General features: G+C 34.8%; 2 protein-coding genes, 1 long non-coding RNA gene and 1 pseudogene across 4 annotated transcripts; 1 reads left to right on the top strand and 3 right to left on the bottom strand.

Moving 5' to 3' along the window:
* The first annotated feature begins 294 nt into the window (after positions 1-294).
* On the top strand, positions 295-1,656 carry LOC120134831 (putative F-box protein At4g22660). The gene has a single exon (XM_039151219.1). It carries the CDS (start codon positions 295-297, stop codon positions 1,654-1,656), a length of 1,362 nt encoding a protein of 453 aa, XP_039007150.1.
* Positions 1,657-3,184: 1,528 nt separating this feature from the next.
* LOC120134852 lies at positions 3,185-4,310 on the bottom strand. 2 transcript variants are annotated; one of them, XR_005517199.1, is made up of 4 exons: positions 4,175-4,310; positions 3,860-3,964; positions 3,492-3,650; positions 3,185-3,259 (listed from the first exon to the last, which is right to left on the bottom strand). It is a non-coding gene; the product is annotated as an uncharacterized LOC120134852 (long non-coding RNA). The 2 variants fall into 2 exon arrangements; XR_005517200.1 differs by having other exon boundaries at positions 3,899-3,964.
* A 5,088-nt stretch (positions 4,311-9,398) lies between these two features.
* On the bottom strand, positions 9,399-15,846 carry LOC120134842 (annotated as a pseudogene).
* A 3,597-nt stretch (positions 15,847-19,443) lies between these two features.
* On the bottom strand, positions 19,444-20,393 carry LOC120134847 (MYB-like transcription factor EOBI). Its single transcript, XM_039151232.1, has 3 exons — positions 20,255-20,393; positions 19,988-20,117; positions 19,444-19,892 (listed from the first exon to the last, which is right to left on the bottom strand). Exons 1-3 carry the CDS (start codon positions 20,391-20,393, stop codon positions 19,634-19,636), a joined length of 528 nt encoding a protein of 175 aa, XP_039007163.1. The 3' UTR covers positions 19,444-19,633.
* Positions 20,394-23,270: the final 2,877 nt, after the last annotated feature.

Raw genomic sequence — 23,270 nt, 5'->3', positions numbered from 1 at the left:
TCTAAATCCTCAACGGTTAGACGAACTATTAAACATACATTGACACGTGGATTAATTACAGAATAATTTGGCTACTTAAATGAAAAAATAGTATAATTTATGAACCTATTTTGACCAAAATAATAATTTTAGGCTCTTAAATGAAAAAAAAAATAATATACTTCGAATACTTATTTGTGATATAAGCCTAAAAGAATATATCTCAAGTTTCTTGGAACTCAAGTTACTTTACTTATAAATACCTTTCACAATTTTGGGGGGGGGGAAACCCTGCGGTTTTTGTTTTCCTTTTCAATGACGGTGCAAGCTACCATGACAAAAAGAAGAAAGGAATCGCCATTAACATCAAGGGTTGATGAAGTTCCAGCGCATATCTTGAGGTCAATCTTCAACAGGTTAAGTTTCAATGATCTTGTTCAAGCCAAATCCGTTTGTTGTTCATGGAACTTACTTGGAGACGAGCTTACTTCAAAGATGCCATGGCTCATGCTTCCTTCCAAGAAACAGGTTGAGGAAGACGATGGCATTAACGTTAACAACAATGGCTACCATGGGTTTTTGAATCTCATGGAAAATCGTCTTTATAGCTTGAAGATGGCGCCGAAGGAGTTTAGAGAATGTTGCTGCATTGGTTCGTCACATGGATGGTTGGTTTTCTTGCAAGAGAAGGCAGTCCCGTTTCTGTTTAACCCTTTCAAGCAAGTGAGGATCGAACTCCCTTCTGTTGATCGTCTGCTAGGGTTGGAAAATATGGTAAGAAACGTTGATGGTGAATTCGAACTTAATTACTTCAATGTCTTTAAAGGATCTCATAGGATTTTGTTTAGGTTTTGTGGGAAACAACAAGTACGAGAATGTTTAATTCAGAAAGCGATTCTAACCAGAAAACCAGAAAACAATGACAATGGAAACTATGGTCTGGTTTTGCTTTGTAATAATGGCGAGGAGATTGCATATAATGCAAGCGGAAGCGATTATTGGACTGTTCTAGACGTTAGTCATCCACCGTATCAAGATATTTTATGTCATCGAAACTATCTCTATGCTTTGAGCGACAAAAACAGTATCGAAGTCTGGGAATTACATGTCGGAAGCGGCCATGTCAAGAAAACGTCCGACATTGTTTTTCCTTTTCCCGACAAGTCACTTTCCAAAGAAAATTCATTGAGAGATGTTTGCACCTGCAGGTTTTACTTGGTTGAATCGTGTGGGGATCTTTTGTTTGTGGTGAGGTTCATTGGGAATTATGTGGATTGGGATGGGACATTGCTTCATGAACATGATCTTTTGATAGAAGACAGCAATCACCCCAAGGTTTGTCCTTACAGGACATTCTTGTTCCATGTTTACAAGATGGATTTCAAGGAGCTCGAGTGGGTGGAGATGGATACTTTAGATGATCGCGCTCTGTTCTTGGGTGGAAATCAGTCGGTTTCGGTATTGGCTCGGTGTTTTCTGAACTGTGAAAAGGATTGCATTTATTTCAGTGATGATTGTTGGGAGAGAATGGAAGAAGATTACTTGTATGGAGGGCATGATATGGGTATATATGACTTGAAAGATGGAAGCTTGAAGCCAGTTTTTGAATTTTCATCGGACAAGATTCAGCCGCCACCTTGTTGGGTCATCCCAGACCCAGCCATGTTTGAATCCTAGATAGTCTGCAACTATTTTTTGGCATGAAATATAATTTCTTGTACTTGAAGCAACAACTTACTATTAATATGAATACTGATTCTTTTGATTTTACTTTGTTCGTATATAAGTTCAATTTCCTCTGCATTTTCTTTTTGCTTGATTCATTTTTTTAATGAATACAATCTGCAATGGAAAAGATATTTTTGTTCTTAAATTGCAAAAGGTTTCATATAAGTAACTTTAAGATAAAACACCGGGCGGCCCCATGCCAATAATCAACCGAAAGTGAAGGGGCAACCATTCCAGGGTCTTCAACTCACAAAACATGGATTACTCAACGTATCTGCAGCTGTGCTTCGATCCCTCATCTATCGGAATTGTGATTACCGATCTATACCGGTTATGCAAAGATACACGCCATGGTGTGCCCCTGGTTCCTGATGCAAGCTCAACCTCAACATAGCTATGGTCACTCATCAGCCATGCAATTCTGAAACTGTTGCCGAGGAAGATAAGTGACCACAGGATACTGCCTTTGCCCGACCTCAATGTCCGTTTAGCATGAGTACTTACCGTTCTTGAGAGGGTGACACCAACGTCGGCGAAGATCCAACCTACCATTCAACTGTGTAATTGTCACTTTTGAACCCCTTTGCAGTCCACACTAACAATAGTTGAATTCATAGTCAGAAGTAGTTTGTGCTTGATTCTCCTGTTACTCCCTAGGTTAATTAATTATATCATGTACCTGTGGATAGTTCGACCACTATTTTTATAATAGGGTATTTATAATAGGGGTTTAATGTCTCGTATACAGATTTGAGTGTCCTCTGCAATTGTTTCTTTTACATCAGCGAGCTTCGTCGACCTTGTTCACCACCGTCTTCGTGTCTTCCATTATTGATCCTTTAGCTTCTTTGATCCGTTCAGCGCCGCCACTGGTGTCTGCTGGTTTTTCAATTTAAGCCGTGGATTAATCTAGTAATGCTCTTCATCCGGTTGACGAGTTAATTTTTCATGTCGTATTTTAACTATTTTTTTGTATCAGTAGTTAGTATTGTCGAAGTCTAAATGGCCAAGGTCTGGTTTTCATGTTCATATACAGCTTCACATAACAATATTGAGTAAAAACATGGGTTCTTGTCTTTGGTATCAACCTTTGATTCTCCAAATACATGAAAATACGCATAAAAGTTCAACTGTATTAGTGTTCGTATCCCATGTTTGATGTATTCGACAGACATCGATACGGATGCATGATTCTACAAATGTATAAATTTTGGTTGTAACTGTGCCGAATACATACCCGAATCTGAGATTCAAATCCGAGCCCGAGTAACAACAGCTTGGAGGCATGGAAAATAGGCGAAGCTAGGAACATTCATTGTCTTCCTTCGAATCTTTTCTTCTGTTTTCTGCGCTGGTCACGCAAGCCTGGAACATGAAATAACAAAAAGGCTAAGAACATTCTCTTAAAGCGAGTGCGGCCGCCGGGCGGCAATTAAAAATAAGGGGGGAACGATCTACAAGTATACGTACGTTTCTTCTCCTCTTTCCTTTTTCTTCTCAAACTTTAGGGATTTCTTCGTTTTTCAGCCATCTCTTTTCCATCCATGAGCACCTGTGAGAGAGAGAGAGAGAGAGAGAGGGAGAGCGGACGATATGCCATGTTATCAGTTATCATCATAATTAGTTGGCTTCAACCTTTGTATCTATATTTGATGGAACTTCACGTGTAAGGCATTTGATTTGCACATTGGTAGGAAACAAAAGCGAATTCGTAAACGAGAAAGTTATCGGGGAAAGAATGGAATTCGGCAAGTAAAAGTGAACCGAAACATTAAATTTACTACCTCGCGACCAGCACTCCGAAGTGCCTGTAGTGGTTCTACGCAATCTTGACCGATAACCAACATCTTCTGTCTCTTGTTATCACCTGAAACTAAGTTGCCATCTCCATTGTGCTTAGCCAATTCTTCAAATTGATTTTGTATAAGATGTGTAACACCAACCTGGAAAAAATTAATAAAACAGATTAGCATAACTTATAAGTTGTCTAATGAAATCAAATTTCAGGAGAAAATGCACTGCAAAGTTGAATTCTGCCAGGACGCTTTTACGGAAACTTTCAATTCGGAACTAACTAAACTATGTAGATTAAAACACTGCAAAACTTGTGAGATCAGAAAGTTGCTCTCAAAATTGTATAAGAAATGCATACCAGAAAAACAAGTGTCCAAGGAAACTGATAAGAACCCACTGCAGTTGGATACTGATGTGAAAATGTTTTCGGACGGAGTGGTCGTGAAAGCAATCCATTGAGCTCCTGTACCAATAAAAAGGGTGAAGGCAGAATTCAGGGTTTAACTATTCGTTTTTGACACTTATATTTCACATATGTTCATATATGAGTTTGGGGATATGACCCCCCAAACACATGGGAAAACTTCGAAAAATTAAACATAAACTGTGTGCGACATACACACCCGAGTCTGAGTAACAAAGATTACAGTGATTCCTCAAAACAAGTAACAACCTGTTGTAACTTCTTCAAGTGAGCGGAGCTGGCTTTCTTTTGCTTGAAACTCTTCACTCTTTCCTCCTCACTGTCGGAATTTTCAACTACTAATTCTAAAGACTCTACACTCCGTTCCACCCAGCTTTTATTTGCCCTTTCCTACATGGAAGAAAAACAAGCTTACAATTGACGAGAAAAAGCAAAATTAAAAGGGGGAAATTAAAATTCGAAGAGAATTTAGGAGGAAAATACACCTGTCGTAACCGGTTTTCGTCCGGGCACGAAATATTAAATTTGGCGGGGAAATTGATGTGAATAAATAATTTTGAAAATAATTTGAGAGTCGCCATCGGCCTTTTGGGTCAAGTAGGTCGAATACCTAAAAATCATCCTTTAAAAGAGTTTTTAAGAAAACATCAGTTAAAAGATAAACTGATCTGCGTTTAACCAAAATTCATTCTTTTTAGTAATAAAAAGGGATTCGTGGTCGGTTACGTTTAGGGAAGGATTAGCACCCCTACAACGCCCAAAATTGGTACTTTGCAATTATAAATTGTCTCTATTTAAAAAAAATTATAATTCTATTATTTTCAAAATTAAAAAATATTTATTTATTTAAAAATATCCGAAAAGAACTTCTAGGTGCCTTAAGACAGCTCTTTTCTTTGATATTGATAAATATTGATTTAAATAATATTGTTTACTTTTTAATTATAAAATATCAGAATAGGACATCCAGTTGTATTAAGACTGTCCTTTTCTTCGATATTAAAAATATTTATTATATGTATATATAAAAATATTTAACAGTATACTAAAATAAAAATATCACTAAAATAATATATTTTAAGCAATAAAATGAAAACATATAAAATAACTAAATTATGAATAAAATTAAATCTAATTCCTAATTAATTGAAATTATAGGGATTAAATATTTTATTTTCTAATTTTAATAACTTAGTGACTAAAATGAATTTATTTAAAATTCAAATTTTATAATAAAATTAATTAAAAATATGAACTAGGGATGAAAACTTTATTTATTAAAATTAAGGGATTAAATCTGTTATTTATCCTAAATATATTATTTTAATAAAAAGGACTAAAATGAATAAATTTAAAATTCAAAGACTGAATTAAAATTATTATAAATTCAGTTTAGTGACCAAAATGTAAAGTTTACAAATACGAGGGACTGCGGACGGGGTTTAACTTTTTCCTAATTACACGCATAGTCCTTCCCGAAACGACGTCGTTCGGGAAGGACTATAAGAGTCCCAAACCGGCTGGCCCGAAGGGCCAACCATTTCATTCATCATTTCCTTCTCTCTCTCTAACAGAGAGAGTTTTAAAACTCTCTGCCTTCTCTCTAGCTTCCCTCACCGGAGGAAAGCCGGTCATCGGAAGGCAACCGTCTGCCGCCGTGACCATCACCGCCGGCCACCGCATCCGGTGGCCGGAAAAATTTTCTTTACACTAATATATAGATCGGACCGTCCTAAGGACGGTTCCGGTGTTATTTCTTCCTAAAAGGCTCCCAATCGGAGCAAATCTACAAAAGTACCTTCGGTATTTTTGGTTCTCCGGCGATGTTCAGTGTTTCCGGCGACGGTCAAGGTTTCCTTGGTAAGCCTCTTCTTCCTTTTTCTTTTTTTTTTCTTCTGGTTCTTTGCTGCTGAGATCGTTGGTATAGTTTGTTTGTTTTTCTTTTCTTTGTCTTTTTTTTTTCTTTCTCTCCGGTTCTGTCTCTGTCTCCGTCTCTGTCTCCTTTTTTTTTCTTGCAGGTGGGGTGGTGGCTTTTATAGCCACCACCGTTGTAGCCGTCGGACCGGTCCGAAGAGGGGGCCTCGTGAGTCACCGGACTACCAGTGGTGACTCACCGAGTAGCCATGGCGTGGACGGCTGGTATTCTGTCTTCTGGAGCCTTCGGTTGGGACGTGGCAGCGGCGGAGGCGGCGAGGGCTGTCGGTAGCCGCGTGGAAGCTGGAGCGGCGCCGCGTGGCCCTAGGGTATCAAACCCTAGGGTTCCTCTCTGGAGCCATGTGGACCGTTGGATCGTGCCAGATCCAACGACTGTGATGAGGCGGCTGATTAATTAGGGTTAGGAAACCCTAACTGGAAACCTAAACATTTAGGGTTTCTAGTTAGTTTTGGACCGGTTTCAGTTGGTTTGTAACTGGGCCGGTTGAATTGTAATTGGTTTGTAATTTATATGTATTTAATATATTTAATAATAAAATAATAATAATAATAATAATAATAAAAATAATAATAATAATAATAATAATAATATTAATAATAATAATAATAATATGGATAAAAAATAGTATCTTCAGCTGCCCCTCTTTGCTCATTCTTGTGTTAACAAGAATAGGGCAAAGATGAAAAGATAATAAAATTTTTATCCATTTGACTTACTTTGATCATTTTGGAGATATTGAATAAATTCTTCTTTTTCTCCAGATGAGTTCTTCTCATTACGAACTTTCTGCTGGGGATGATGTTCCATCAAATGATGAATTCAAGCAAAAGGTTGAACAAGTTCTTCTCATTATGAACTTCTTCTTCCTTCTTCAGATGACGAGTTCTTCTCATTATGAACTCTTCCTCTGGAAATGATGATCCATCAAGTGATGAATTCAAGCAAAAGGTTGAACAAGTTCTTCTCATTATGAACTTCTTCTTCCTTCTTCGATGACGAGTTCTTCTCATTATGAACTCTTCCTCTGGAAATGATGATCCATCAAGTGATGAATTCAAGCAAAAGGTTGAACAGTTCTTCTCATTATGAACTTCTTCTTCCTTCTTCAGATGACGAGTTCTTCTCATTATGAACTCTTCCTCTGGAAATGATGATCCATCAAGTGATGAATTCAAGCAAAAGGTTGAACAAATTCTTCTCATTATGAACTTCTTCTTCCTTCTTCAGATGACGAGTTCTTCTCATTATGAACTCTTCCTCTGGAAATGATGATCCATCAAGTGATGAATTCAAGCAAAAGGTTGAACAAATTCTTCTCATTATGAACTTCTTCTTCCTTCTTCAGATGAGTTCTTCTCATTATGAACTTTCTCTCTTCCTCTTCAGATAAGTTCTTCTCATTATGAACTCTTCCTCTGGAAAAGAATGATCCATCAAGTGATGGATTCAAATCTTTGCTAAAATCTTTGAAATTCCTGTTAAAAATTCAACATAGATGAAAATGAATGAAAATGCACCTATTTTTGTAAACACTTAAAATATGATGCATGAATGTTGAGTTATTTGATTTCAGATTGGTGAATTGAGTATTTCTTCAATTGTAAAAACCCAATAGATTTTTCTTCTTCAAATGAAAGAAATCTATCATCTTTGACAAATGTAGATATAATGTCACAAAAATCTCTTGAGAATAAAATTCAATAGTATAGGCTCTTGAAAAGCTTGCATTCAGGCAACATGTTGATTCTGATAACAACTCATCTGATTATGAAGTAACCTTTCAGGATGATTTCACAGATATCGATAGTTCTTCTAATACCGAGAAATCTTGAATTCTGATTCTGATGAGGAGAATAAACTGTTATACTTGACAAAAAATGTGATTCTCAGAAGCTGAAACTTCAAATAGCTTTCTTCCGGTAAAAGATGGGAAGCCATTATGTGATGATCCCAGTTACAAGCAAAGGCGAAACTTGTGCTATGATTTTTGGGAAAGGAATAAGCAAAAGAAGCTTGAAAAGAAACTTCTTAATGAAGAAGATCATGCAGTTCATCTTTTAATTCTAATTATTGGTTCTGTAGTTCTTATCAAAACAGATCAGATAACTCAAAGAACACTTCCAGAAGATGCTATTAGCAAATTCATCTTCCAAATTCAATGATTGGTTCTGCCAAACCAGATCAGATAACTCAAAGAACAACTTCCAGAAGATGCTATTCTGTCAAACCAGGTCAGATAACTCAAAGAACACTTCCAGAAGATGCTATTCTGTCTAACCAGATCAGATAACTCAAAGAACACTTCCAGAAGATGCTATTAGTCTCTTTCAATTAATGCTTGGACTAAGATATCACAGTGCTCATTTGATGTAGAGCCAAAATTTGTAAATTCGAAGCATTTCCATGCTACTATACTGAAAAGGCTATATTCATAATTTTATCAATTAAGAACAGAGTTTCTCTTATTCTGCTTCCTCCATGTGCTGATGCTTTTCCATTGACAAAGAAATGATGGCTTTCGTGGGATCCAAGAACAAAGTCGAATTGTTTATAAACATGTACAGGAAGTGCCAAATTGACAGAAAGGATCTGTAAGGCTTTTGAAGCTTATGACAATGAGCCAACTTCGAGCGTTCAGAAGTATGTTCTTGATGAGTGCTGAAAATGGAATCTAGTATGGGTTGGAAGGAATAAAGTTGCTCCACTTGCACCTGATGAGGTGGAAATGCTTCTAGGTTTCCTTAAAAACCATATACAAGGATCTGTATAGAAACATGTTTCCTAGTGATATCAATGTCTTGTTTCTTTTTGCTGGAATCAGTACTGCAAAGATCATCTTCTACTGTTTTAGCATGAGTACTTACCGTTCTTGAGAGGGTGACACCAACGTCGGCGAAGATCCAACCTACCATTCAACTGTGTAATTGTTACTTTTGAACCCCTTTGCAGTCCACACTAACAATAGTTGAATTCATAGTCAGAAGTAGTTTGTGCTTGATTCTCCTGTTACTCCCTAGGTTAATTAATTATATCATGTACCTGTGGATAGTTCGACCACTATTTTTATAATAGGGTATTTATAATAGGGGTTTAATGTCTCGTATACAGATTTGAGTGTCCTCTGCAATTGTTTCTTTTACATCAGCGAGCTTCGTCGACCTTGTTCACCACCGTCTTCGTGTCTTCCATTATTGATCCTTTAGCTTCTTTGATCCGTTCAGCGCCGCCACTGGTGCCTGCTGGTTTTTCAATTTAAGCCGTGGATTAATCTAGTAATGCTCTTCATCCGGTTGACGAGTTAATTTTTCATGTCGTATTTTTTTGTATCAGTAGTTAGTATTGTCGAAGTCTAAATGGCCAAGGTCTGGTTTTCATGTTCATATACAGCTTCACATAACAATATTGAGTAAAAACATGGGTTCTTGTCTTTGGTATCAACCTTTGATTCTCCAAATACATGAAAATACGCATAAAAGTTCAACTGTATTAGTGTTCGTATCCCATGTTTGATGTATTCGACAGACATCGATACGGATGCATGATTCTACAAATGTATAAATTTTGGATGTAACTGTGCCGAATACATACCCGAATCTGAGATTCAAATCCGAGCCCGAGTAACAACAGCTTGGAGGCATGGAAAATAGGCGAAGCTAGGAACATTCATCGTCTTCCTTCGAATCTTTTCTTCTGTTTTCTGCGCTGGTCACGCATACCTGGAACATGAAATAACAAAAAGGCTAAGAACATTCTCTTAAAGCGAGTGCGGCCGCCGGGCGGCAATTAAAAATAAGGGGGGAACGATCTACAAGTATACGTACGTTTCTTCTTCTCTTTCCTTTTTCTTCTCAAACTTTAGGGATTTCTTCGTTTTTCAGCCATCTCTTTTCCATCCATGAGCACCTGTGAGAGAGAGAGAGAGAGAGAGAGAGAGAGAGAGAGAGGGAGAGCGGACGATATGCCATGTTATCAGTTATCATCATAATTAGTTGGCTTCAACCTTTGTATCTATATTTGATGGAACTTCACGTGTAAGGCATTTGATTTGCACATTGGTAGGAAACAAAAGCGAATTCGTAAACGAGAAAGTTATCGGGGAAAGAATGGAATTCGGCAAGTAAAAGTGAACCGAAACATTAAATTTACTACCTCGCGACCAGCACTCCGAAGTGCCTGTAGTGGTTCTACGCAATCTTGACCGATAACCAACATCTTCTGTCTCTTGTTTTCACCTGAAACTAAGTTGCCATCTCCATTGTGCTTAGCCAATTCTTCAAATTGATTTTGTATAAGATGTGTAACACCAACCTGGAAAAAATTAATAAAACAGATTAGCATAACTTATAAGTTGTCTAATGAAATCAAATTTCAGGAGAAAATGCACTGCAAAGTTGAATTCTGCCAGGACGCTTTTACGGAAACTTTCAATTCGGAACTAACTAAACTATGTAGATTAAAACACTGCAAAACTTGTGAGATCAGAAAGTTGCTCTCAAAATTGTATAGGAAATGCAGACCAGAAAAACAAGTGTCCAAGGAAACTGATAAGAACCCACTGCAGTTGGATACTGATGTGAAAATGTTTTCGGACGGAGTGGTCGTGAAAGCAATCCATTGAGCTCCTGTACCAATAAAAAGGGTGAAGGCAGAATTCAGGGTTTAACTATTCGTTTTTGACACTTATATTTCACATATGTTCATATATGAGTTTGGGGATATGACCCCCCAAACACATGGGAAAACTTCGAAAAATTAAACATAAACTGTGTGCGACATACACACCCGAGTCTGAGTAACAAAGATTACAGTGATTCCTCAAAACAAGTAACAACCTGTTGTAACTTCTTCAAGTGAGCGGAGCTGGCTTTCTTTTGCTTGAAACTCTTCACTCTTTCCTCCTCACTGTCGGAATTTTCAACTACTAATTCTAAAGACTCTACACTCCGTTCCAACCAGCTTTTATTTGCCCTTTCCTACATGGAAGAAAAACAAGCTTACAATTGACGAGAAAAAGCAAAATTAAAAGGGGGAAATTAAAATTCGAAGAGAATTTAGGAGGAAAATACACCATTTTCAAATTTCAAGCAAGATTACCGGGGCAGATATACAGGATAAGATCATACCACACTTGAATATGGATTGTTAGATAGCTAAATTATTAAAACTTGTATACCTGGGAGTCTTTCTGTGAGATCTTGTCAATTTGACGTGCTAGAGAAAGACGTTTCATGACCTCAGGCATGTAGGAGCTCTCTAAAGGAAATCGTTTGATGCTTTCCTGTTTATCGAGCCAATGCACTTGTAAATCATGTAAGCCAACCACCAAATGCAAAATTTGATTCAAGAACTAGGAAAGAGTAATTACTTGTTCAAAGTCGAAAATAAAATAAGAATATTATTTAGGTTTAAAGAAGAATCGACTACTTTTCCTTCAAAAATGGTACCTTAGCAAATGATTTGCAAAGGGAGGCAAACTTTGCGGAATCATTTGGTGAGATAAGAGCAATGCTGCACCCATCAGAAGAAGCTCTAGCAGTTCTTCCACTTCTGTGGACATAAACCTAAAATCAAAACATTAATCAAAATCGAGATATAAAACTATTAAGGAAAACTTGTTAATGGGCATCTTTGACATACTTCTGCTGAATGAGGAAGCTGGTAGTGGACAACAGTTCGAACACCGGGAATATCAAGTCCCCTTGCTGCAACATCAGTGGCAACAAGAATACCGTGTTCATTTGCATGAAAACGGTCAATAGCCTGCATAAAAAAAGAGAACCGGAAATAGGGGTTACTTTCAAAAAAAATCAATGGGAAAAAACTTGGGTGTGATATCGACCCATGGTCATTAAAATTTGGGTATGATTTTGGCCAGGCTAGTACAAAGAAGAGAATAATAAACGCCATCAGGGGAACAGAACCTTCAAGCGAGCTCGCTGCTGCATCTGAGCATGAAGTGTTGAAACATTGATGCCAAGGACGTGCAATATTGAAGAAATATGACGTAAAGCAGCAATTGATGTACAAAAAACAATTGTTCTCCCTTCACCATGAATACTCAAAATGTAATACAGATAGGCATCTTTATCTTCTTCCCTGCATCTGCGAAATTCATGATAGAAGTATTATTTTGCTACTCAATGGAGAGAAATTTATAACATAAATGCAGAGTGCAGACGTATTACTTCAACTTTCAAATTTTCATCTTTCATCTTTAATCATAAGAAATCATACGGAATGTAGGTCCATGAGAAAAAGTAAAATTAACAACAAAATAAATGTCAAGCACTTACTCGATAAAAGATTCCTCAAGGTTCTTTGCTAAAATCGATGCATTTGTCAAATCAACAATGGCAGCATTGGGTTTCATTCCTGCTCGCTCGGATAGAATTTCTATAGAATTCAGTCCCTCGGTGGACTGTTTGGATTTTAGTGAACTGCGCTTTAGCTTCTTACGGAAATCAGAAGAAAGTGCTAAAGTTGCTGAAAAGACAAATGTCTGTCTCTTTTTCCTTGATAAGCTTGAAATCGTAACACAATTCTGTGTGTTTTGAGATTGTCCTTCAGTAGCACCACTGGTCATAGGGAGCAATTCAATTATTGACTGTAACTCACGGAAATGTCCCGCTTCAACCATTCGATCAGCTTCATCCAGTACAAAGAAAGATAATGAATGTAACTGCCACAATAAAAATGAGAGTGAAAAGGTGCTCAACTTCTACCAATTGAAATCCCAAAAATAAAACACTTGACACCAAATTCAGTTGCTTTGAATGAAAACCACTTCACTTCTAACCTCAACAAGATGTTTTTCTCCCCCAGAGATAAGCTCCCATAATCTCCCTGGAGTTCCAACAATTATCTCAGGCCCTGTTTTTAATAGTCGTTCCTGCTTCTCTGCAGACATGCCACCGACAATAGGAACCACTCTAACATTGATATCCTTGCCAAATTCCTTAAGATGATTGGTAACCTGGAGAATGGAAATAAAAATATTTTAAAACTTCAACTTGATTGGGTAAAATAGGAACATAATAACATCATAGTCTTTCTCAAAGCACAAAACTTTTTTCATCAAAATCATGGTTAAGTTTCGCATTTTGATGCTTACAGTCGCAGCAAGCACTTAACAAGCTAAGTGCAGGAAATGAGTCTTTGAAGGTTCTGAAACCACTACAAACAGAATCCTGATTATTACACAATTAAGCTTTGTGTACTTTCAAACAAGAAATATTAAAGTTTTCAACATGCAGGATATTTCTCAACTATGATAACTCATTAAAACATTTCATGGAGTTAAGACCCAAAAGATAACAGAGTCTCCTAAGGGTTAAGACTTCTGCATAATAAAAGCAGTGGACTATGAAAATAGGGTGAGGCCCTCAAGCAGGGTTTCAAATAGCGGCCAAATAGCGGTATCGCGGCCTTTATATCACGGTCGCGGCGGTGTCCGAAACCGCTATCGCGGAAAATAACGGTGTGAAGCGGGATCACACCAATAGCGGCGGATCGCGGCCGCAATTTAACGGATCACGGCAATAGCAGACCGCTGTTCTGCTATTATTCCGTTATTTTTTTTTAAAAAAAAAAAACAGGTTTTTTATTAAAAAAAAATCAGCTCCTTCGAAAAAAATTCATGATCGTAATATCCGCAATAGCATCCGTTATATCCGCAACCGTGATAAACGAGACGCGACCGAAAACGTGACCGCGAACGCTATTTAAAACCCTGCCCTCAAGTTCCATGTGTCTAAATTTATTAAGATTTTAGCATTCGGGTTTTAATAGGCTAAATGAAATATTATTTATTCATATCCAATCATACTGGCCACTAAGACAGTCAAATGTAGTATAAAAAAGCTTTGGCGCATTCTGTACGGGCGGGGCAACTGAAATAACTGACAAAAGCAACAATAAGACAATTATTAATACCTGGAGGGCAAGTTCCCTAGTAGGAGTAATGACCAGAGCTCGTAAAACACCTTTTGGAGCATACTTTGCTGCTTCCTCCCCCTTCTCCTCAAGCATGTTTGCAGCTTTTTCCCGTTCTTCCAAGATACGTTAGAAAATGGGCACGCCAAAGGCTAGTGTTTTCCCAGATCCCGTCTCAGCAGCACCAATAACATCCTATCCCATAAACAAATTACCAACACCGTTAAAGAGATATCATCATTGACAGTAAAACATTTCAAACCAGAATCTAGACAAACCAGAATCTAGACAAACCTTTCCTTGATGAGCTGCAGCAGGAATACACGCTCTCTGTATTGGAGTAGGTTCCTTGAAACCAAGCCGAGATATTGATTTCATAAGCAGAGGGTGAAGTCTCAACTCATTCCATTCATAAAATTCAGAGTAAGCTTCATTTTCATAAGGCATCTCTTCTTCCTTGTCGTCTTTGCTATCAATAACTGCAAATATAGTTATAGCATTACGTTGGGATCATAACATACTCCATCACATTGAGAATAAACCCGAAAATCAACAAAAAGTCCAATCATCACGGGCATGTTAAAAGATTGAAGTATGAAACAACTCTAAAGCACACCAGTGGTCCACAATGACATATTACTACCTAAAAGGCTTACAAAAGGATGTAAATGTGCTGAATTAAGCTTAATGTTGTCACACACAAGCAAAAGGGTTTTAGAAGTAGAAAATGCCCATAAATCCATAAATTAAACAAGTTTTACCAAATCAACGCTCCAAACAGTTTAATCAGTGTCAAAATCAACACTTGAAGCACTAACCAGTTGTAGGCTCATCCTCTTGTTGAACAGATTTTTCCTTTTTCTTCTTACTCTTCTTTTTCTTTTTCTTGGCCTTCACATTCTTCTCCTCTTCCGTTCCTTCTGCAGGCTCAGCTTCAGCATCTTCACCAGAGCCGTCAGTGACTTCCTCAAGCATTTGCTTCTTTGATTTTGGTTTTTTATTAGATATTTTCTTCTTAGCCCCACCAATGTCTAAACCATATTCAGATTCATCAATCTCTTCAAGGGATAGAAAACCTGCATTCATCGTAATCAAAAAAAGTTACCAAATAGGTCCATCGTAAAACCTTAGCACAATATAGCTTCAGGAAAACATTTTAGGCAGCAAAAACCCTTCCAAAGACTTGGTTTAACCTTGTAAGACTCGTATTCTTGAAATAACAATACAGCTATATCAATATCCCTTTACTAAACTTAGTTCATCATGGTTTCAAATTGAAAACGTAAAAGTCACCAACATGGCCAACACTTTGCTATGAGTTCTCTATACAACCGAAGAAATTCAAGAAAACAAGACCAATGCGCAATACCGGGAGCCTAAGACTGCCAAATTCATAGCTATACACCAAAGACTCCAAAACACCCCAAGACTCTACTAGGTGCTTAGGTCCTTAGAAATGTATCAAAAGCAAAAATAGTTAAATGAATCACAAAAAGTAATCCTAAATGACCAATTTGATTAACTCAGTTCATAATTTTGAAGTCAAATACTCCAATCCCTTAAAACCAACAATGATAAAGCTAAACACATACCAAGCTCCATCAACCTAAAACCCCATAAACCCAAACTGCCAAACATCCCTTCAGCTCCAAAATCAATTTTAAGTGAAAAAAAGAAGAAGATAAAAACACTTACTTTACAGTTAAGCCTAATTGCCACCTTGTTAAAACTAAAATAAACAGAAATATCAAACTAATAATAACCAAGCGCTAAAATTTAACACATTCAAACAAAAAAAGAAAAGAAATAACTGATCTTGCATATTTTTTATAAAGGTTAACCTCCATCGAGGTCCCCGGAGCCAATGAATAGAGAGAAAGCGTCGTCGTCTTCATTGGGAAGAGAAGAGTTCCAAGGGAGCCTGTCGAGTCGTTCGAGTTCCGGGTCATGTTTTGCTCTCTTTCTCTTTTTCCCTTTCTTCTTTGAAAGAGAAACCGATCCCATTTCTTCGTGTCGTTGCTGCGACGGAGAAAGGGTGGCCATGGCTGTGAAGCTTTTTGGTTTTGTTTAGTCTGCTGAATCAATAATATGTTAGTATTATAGGTGTAAATAAAAATAATTAAATACAATATTACTCCCTAAACTATACACTTTATATGAATTGTCCTCTAAAATATTGTTTGAGCTATTTTATTCCTTAAATTTTAAATTATTACTTTATTTACTTTAAATGATTAATTCCGTTAACAAATAAAGATAAATTGTATATTTAATCATTAAATGATTTCTAAATTTTATTTTAATCACCCAATTATTCTTTTAAAAAATTATTAAATTTTAACTTCTCGATATTATCTAAGGATAGCAACGAGTCGGGTTAGGTTGAGTTTTTGGTCAAATTGATCCGACCCGAAAATATGTATCCTCCACCCGAACCCGATCTGACCCGAAAATTTTATATCCCTAACATGACCCGAAAATATATATCTTTACTTGATTCCATCCTGACCCGATTTTTTAGATTATAAATCCGACCCGGCCCGGTATAAAATAAGTATTTAATTAAAAATAATAAAAATTTAAGAAAATTATATTATTATTGGGTCGGGTTATAGTTTTTTCACCCTTCACTAAACTCGAATCGACCAGACCTCGCTCCTTATAAAATCTGACCCAATTCGAATCCAAAATTTTAAAAAAAATCAAATCTATTAGGTAAGAACTTGTCGGATTCGGGTTAGATTGTCATCCTAATAGCATCTAACAATATCATCTGCACTAGATATAAAAAGAGAAGAATTACGTAGATGACATTATTGGTGTTTACAGTAGAGATGGATATAAAATTTAATATCGGATATAAATTTTTTAAAAATAATATTATAAATTCAAATAGCGTAAAATTACAAAATTTTAAAATATGTAAAATCAAATTATTAGTACAATATATTTAAATTATATAAAGTTTAAAAAAAAATTTTAGTGTGTATGACTAGGGATGGGTAGAACCAAACTTGACGGGTGTTAACCCAATTCGATCCTATCGAGTAGGTTTTTTTGAAAAAAATAGGATCATATAAGATTTTTTTTTAGATTATGTTTGGGTCGAGTCGGGTTTTAATTTTATCCCAAAAGAACGAATAAAATTCAAGTCAGATGGAGATTATATAATTTTTGGATCGGATTCAGATCGAATAAAAGACATATAATTTTCAAGTCAAATCGAATTAACCATAACTTCGATCCAACATGACCCATGATCATCCTTAGATATGACCAACTCTCCTTTAGCTGTCGATCCATCCCAGGCTTATGGTTTTTGGGCACTAATTTTATGCTTTAATTAATGGCATATAAAGGTAAGAATGTGAAATATTAACCCAAAAGAGAATAATTTAAAGTAAATTCACTTTTGTTAGAGCATTGTCTGTCGGACAACGTATCAATGAAAAGGCACAGCTGTTGTAAACAAATTTAAAATAGAAGTGACAATGGTGATTTGAGTTTTAATTATGATAATATTAATATTTTAAATTTTAATTATAAGGGTTGATATTATAAAATATAAATTTTATATTATTCGGATGTAATTTTTTTCATATGCTTAAATAGTGTCTTTTAAATTTATATTAATTGAGGGATTGAATATACAATTCATTTACGTGTACTGTCATTTATTCGGTCTTATTAAGGGTTAATTATATGATTGATCATTTATGTTTGTGTTTTATCTATTTTTTTCTCATTGATTTCAAAAAACATAATAGATTGTCACTTTCGTTTTTATTTAATTAAGATATAATAAATGATATAAAAGTTAAATATTTTAATATAATCACACATTTAATCCTTTTTATTTATATTCTCTTAATTTAATCATATTTTTAATAAATTTAATCTTCGATTATGCAGTAAATATGTAAACTAAATTAAGAGAATATAAAGACCTCAAAGCAGCAATTTCCCTTTATGGGTCTGCCATTTCCACCAAGATTCGCCTCAACCAAAATCATTTCAACACACTGTTGTACCTCTGCGCCACTTTTGCAACCGACACCGACTCCAAAGATCACGCTTTAGTGCTTTACAATATGGGGTTCGAGTTTTTGACCATATGTTGGCTTTTAATATCGTTCCCAACGAAGCTTCTATCACTTCCATATCAGTTCCAAAAGTTGTTTTGATGTGAAGAAGAAGAAGAAAAGGTAAAGACACGTGGAGGAAGGTGGCGGATGGATGTCGGCGACACCTAACGCTAGCAGTGAGAGGCGGACGGCCACCGGAATTCTAAAGTTTCTCTCTTATATAATTTTGAGATGGGGAGGCAAATGAGCTTTGGTTTTTAGACCCATGTGCAGAGGAAGAAGAAAAAATAGACTAAGGAGAAGAAATGAGATAGATGAAGAAGAAGAGGTGCACAGCTGGTGATATATGTATTTTTTATTATTTTAAAATAATCATGTGATGCTTATGTTAATGGATTAATGGAGGTTAGCATCTAAAAAATTTAAATCAAATATATCGTTAACGTAAAGATTTAAGCGTATTTAATTTAAAAATCGAAGATCAAAATCGATCAGACCGAATATAAATAAACTATTGTCATAGTTTAGCCTTGATTAAATATTCACTTTTATCCTTATTAATTTTATAGAGTATTTTGGGTCATAATATTTTATTGACTTAATATAAGAAAAAATGCATATTTTTTTTCGTAACACTTTTAAGTGTCTATTGTTAAAGAAACCATCAAGTTACAAATGTTATGTTTAGATTTTTTTGAAAAAAATATTTTTAAATAATATTTATTTTAAAAAATAAAATTAACGATAGATGCTAAAAGTATAAACAGAAAAAATATTAAATATCTATTTTTAATAAAAAAAATCTTTAGACACCAAAAATCAATTTTAGTTATAGTTTAAACACATATTTTTATGTTAAGCCAATTTTATTTTGAGACAAAAAATCCTTTATGAATAGATATCATTAATCATCAAATCATTAACGTCCAGAATAAAAAAAAAATCAGCTTAAAATGAGCCCATGGGCCCAAAATGTTCAAAATACATGATCCCAAATGACTTTTTGTCAAATATTAGAGATATTTTACTATAGAATATAATGTTGAAGGGGAAAATTGTTTAAAAATAAATGTGTTAAAAACGATTATTTAATCAAACATTAAATGTATTTTTGACATAATACCTATTGTTAATGTAATTAAAGTTAACATTGGATTGACTATAAATCCGGGAAAAAAAGACTATCAACTTGTTGGTATAATGTGATAAGGTATTAAATCTCTTAGATTACGAATAGAGTAAATTAGATTGAGAGGTTCGTCCTTACTTCTATAATATTCGATCTAGATTAGATGATTAATAGATCAAATATCAGGGTAAGAAAGAGCAAAAGCATAGGATATTTGTTTCCAATCAAAATTGGATCATTTTATTGATAGACTACATCTAAACTTAACTCCCAACCCTTTGATCATCAGGCTCCCTGCAGATGCTTAAGAGCCTTCTCATTTAATGATGATGACTAAAAAAACTAGAACTAGATTTATAATATTAACAAAGTTAGACCCTTTCTCTCATTTCATCGAAAATTATGTTATTAAAATCATCAGGGGAAATTAGCAGAAAGGGATCACCAAATTGTGCAAGTTTGTTGCACATGCAGCATCGAAACTCCCATATAAATTCTTATCATCCGAGTCTCCCATAAACCATCCCAAATTGTGCATGCCTTGTTCTTGATTTGTTGTTGTTGTTGTGTTGGGGTATGAATCAGTACCCATAATTTGTTATGCATATGGAACTTTATGCTCCGTTTCATCGAGCAACGACATGATCCTTTTCATGTTGAATTGGTTCGATTGTAACTACTGATGTTGTTGTAGCAGACTCTGATGTTCTTGTTCTTGCTGTTGCAGGATTGCTGCTGTTGAAATCGTTGCCTTCTAAATGTTCGAGCTTTTGCTTGACCGGAGTTACAAGTACATGCTTGGGCTTATTCTTGAAATGGGTTCGCCAATAGTTCTTGATCTCGTTATCAGTTCTTCCAGGTAAGCTTCTTGCTATTGTTGACCACCTGATGAAGAAATTCCATGGCTTTGTGAACCGATAAACAAACAAATCGAAACAGAAAATACCCAGAATTATTTAAGAATCAGATCATTGGTTTACCTGTTTCCCCACCTTGAATGTAGCTCAAGGATCAGACTCTCTTCATATGGGGTTATCTGGCCTCTTTTAAGGTCTGGCCTTAAATAATTCACCCACCTTAGCCTGCAACTCTTTCCATTCCTCTTTAGCCCTGTCCAACAACAACATTCACTTGTTCATCTCATCCGAATTCAGAACTTAAGATTCGAATCTTGATATCTGCAACCGACTCTTTCCTCGAACATTATCCGAAATACAAAACGAAAGAAGCAAATGTTTTTCGCTTACCAGCAAGCCTAGCAACAGATTTCCATCTACCTTCACCATGTAACCTGACATATTCAATAAGAAGCTTATCTTCTTCAGCTGTCCAAGGACCTTTCCTCCAGCTTTCTTCCATAATACCCCAACCCAATTGTCCAGCCATTAATGCCCAAGACATGAAAAGAGACAAATAACAAGACAAAAAGCTAAAACCTTTAAGGTGGAAATCTTCCTTTCTCTCTTTTCTAGCAAATTCCATGCCATCTAAGGTTAGTGTGCCACGTATTTATATATGCACTAAAGAGGCATCATTTTCCTTCAGCTTCTCCCATCAGTCATTTTCAATATCATCCCCATCTCTTTTTATTTTCCCTTTGTTATGTACAACTGAACTCTAAGATACCACACCATTTGTCAAATGACTCGTGGAACATTAAATATGCTTAAATTAATGAATAAATTCCAAGTGAAAATTTGTTGAAAAAAAACTTATATACACACACACACACAATCTAGTTTAATCCAAAATTGGTAAAATTTGTATGAAGGTATTTGGGTAAAATATGATTGAGTTGCAAAGGGAGAATTAAGAATGTCAAGGCATAGGGCGACAGATTTCTCCAACTTGCATATATATATTTGTTTCGCAAAAGGGTCACTGTTATCCCTATTGTAAACTCAATTTATCATTTTTGTATTTATTATTTTTTCATCAATTTAGTCATCGAAATTGTCTACGGTGTCCATCTTAGCCCTCGAAGTCCTTTTCGACTAAAATAATCATTAGTCTTATGCATTTTTCAACACCAATAATTTCCAGATTAACCAAATATTACTGATTGACTTGATAATAAACGTGACATTTATTAAAAAATAATAAAATATTTACTAAATACAACAGTTAGAAAAAAAATTCTAAAAATTTGACATAATCTCTTAATCTCACTGAAATAAATAGTAAAATTTTAGGAATTTGTTCCAACTAATGTGTTTAATAAATATTTTAACCTAATTTTTAATCCACAGACGTAGAAAACTCACAGTTCTATTATTAAAATATAGCCAACAAACTTCGAGGTGAAGATGAACACGACAATTTTAATGGCTAAATTTATTAAAAAATTTACTAAGATAACTCTTAATCCTATTTGTTTGATGCTAAAGACTTGAAAGAAACAGAAGGGAACTGAAATCCCATAGCTTTTTGCCACATATAAGCTAGGGCTTCTGCATATTGACACTAGTGGCTTTTTAAAAAAAAAGCTTAATAATCTAAGCAAAAATTATATATTTTAAAAGAAAATAAATAATTTTAAAGTGAGTGCCTTAGGTTTTTTACATGAAAGGTACAGGGTCGGCAATGGAAATTTCCCAAGTGTTGGATTTGCATACTTCTTGAGGAGATTCATCCAAGTAATCCCAAAAATATCTTATTAAATTTAACTTGTTGGATTCCATGTTGGGTATTTGTTACATTATAATAACCATTGTTTTGATGCTTTTTTACAGTCACCATGGACAGGTGTTGTGTTCTAGATAGGTTGTCTAAAAACAAAGTTGATCCCTTCTCCAATTCAACTTTAGAATATAGTTGCATGAAATTTAAAGGAGCATTTTTACTTTCGTAATTGTCCTAATTTAATAATGATAATTATCATTTTTAATCCCATCAATTTAATATAGAATTCCTCGAATGATGTCAATATTATTTTTTTATCGATGAAAATTATCGAATAGTTATATTTTCATGTAAAATTAATAAATTTATATAGTGTAATATATCTTATCCTTTTAAAGTTACTTGATTCTCACGGACTTTACCCGAGTTATTTTTTCTTTTTTTCTTTTTGAGTTCATGTTGTTTTTTTAAATTAAATAAATTTCTTCTTCTTTAATTTTATTTAGTCGAATGTGACATTGATTTTGATGTTGGTTAGTAGATGTCAATTTTCTCTTTTTTTGTTTCTTTTTTAGTTTTGTAATAAGAATAATTTTGTATTTATGATATTTTTTTATCTTTGTAACATGCTTTTTGTCTTCTTTTTCGGTCGTTTGATTGTTCTTTTTATATTATGCTTTCTAAGGGTTGGATTTGATGATGTCATGATTGATCATAATAGTGTTTATTTGTAATCTTGTTAATCTTCCCTATTATAGACTCTCAGATTTAATTTGGATATGATATTTTGCATTCATTAATAGTTTCTCACGACATTTGGCTCCGATTAGTGATTATGGTGATCTTTTAATAGCTTAATCCCTTTTTGTGATTCGTTTGTCGATACAATCAAATTTTTTATTATCTATTTTTCGTTTGACTCTTTAAGCTGAGTTTTTAATATTTTTTTATGTATGATCTTTATATGATTTAAAGCGACTGGTTTCAATATTATAAAAAAATATTAAAATTATATATTTAGTTTTCCATTCTAATATTGATTTTGTAAGTTTTTAATGCAAAGCTTTCGGTTGAGTCATAAGTTCACTAGAACTGGAGCTAATTATTAAATGTTGATAAGATTTAAAGCTTTTGGTTTAGATAAGATACATTTAATTTCATCGTTCTTTGAGATTAAAAAATTAGGGTAAAATACATGTATGGTTCGCTAACTATAGCATAATACTTTCTTAAGTCTCTCGATTATTAAAAGTTACAAAATAGTTTTTCGATTATAGAGTGTTTTTGTTGAGTCCCTCGATCATCAAAAGTTACAAAATGGTCATTCGACTATCGACTATTCATTATGTTTCAAATTCGTCATTTTCTGTTAAAAATTGACAGTGTCTATATTGGACGTTAACTTGCTGAATGTGATATGATAAAATCTAATCCTAGAATTTCAAACGGCTATCACATCTCAGTCATCATGTTAACGTCAAACTTAGACAACTGTAATTTTTAATGAAAAATGATGAATTTGGAACATAATAAATAGCCGAGTGATCATTTCGTAACTTTTGATAGTTGATGATCTCAACAAAGTAACATTATATAGCCATATAATTATTTTATAATTTTTAATAATTAAAAGACTTAATA

The sequence above is a fragment of the Hibiscus syriacus genome, unplaced genomic scaffold, assembly GCF_006381635.1.
Source record: "Hibiscus syriacus cultivar Baekdansim isolate YM2019G1 unplaced genomic scaffold, ASM638163v2 tig00110599_pilon, whole genome shotgun sequence".
Classification (NCBI taxonomy): domain Eukaryota; kingdom Viridiplantae; phylum Streptophyta; class Magnoliopsida; order Malvales; family Malvaceae; genus Hibiscus; species Hibiscus syriacus.
This window is presented reverse-complemented; position numbering and strand designations above follow the sequence as displayed.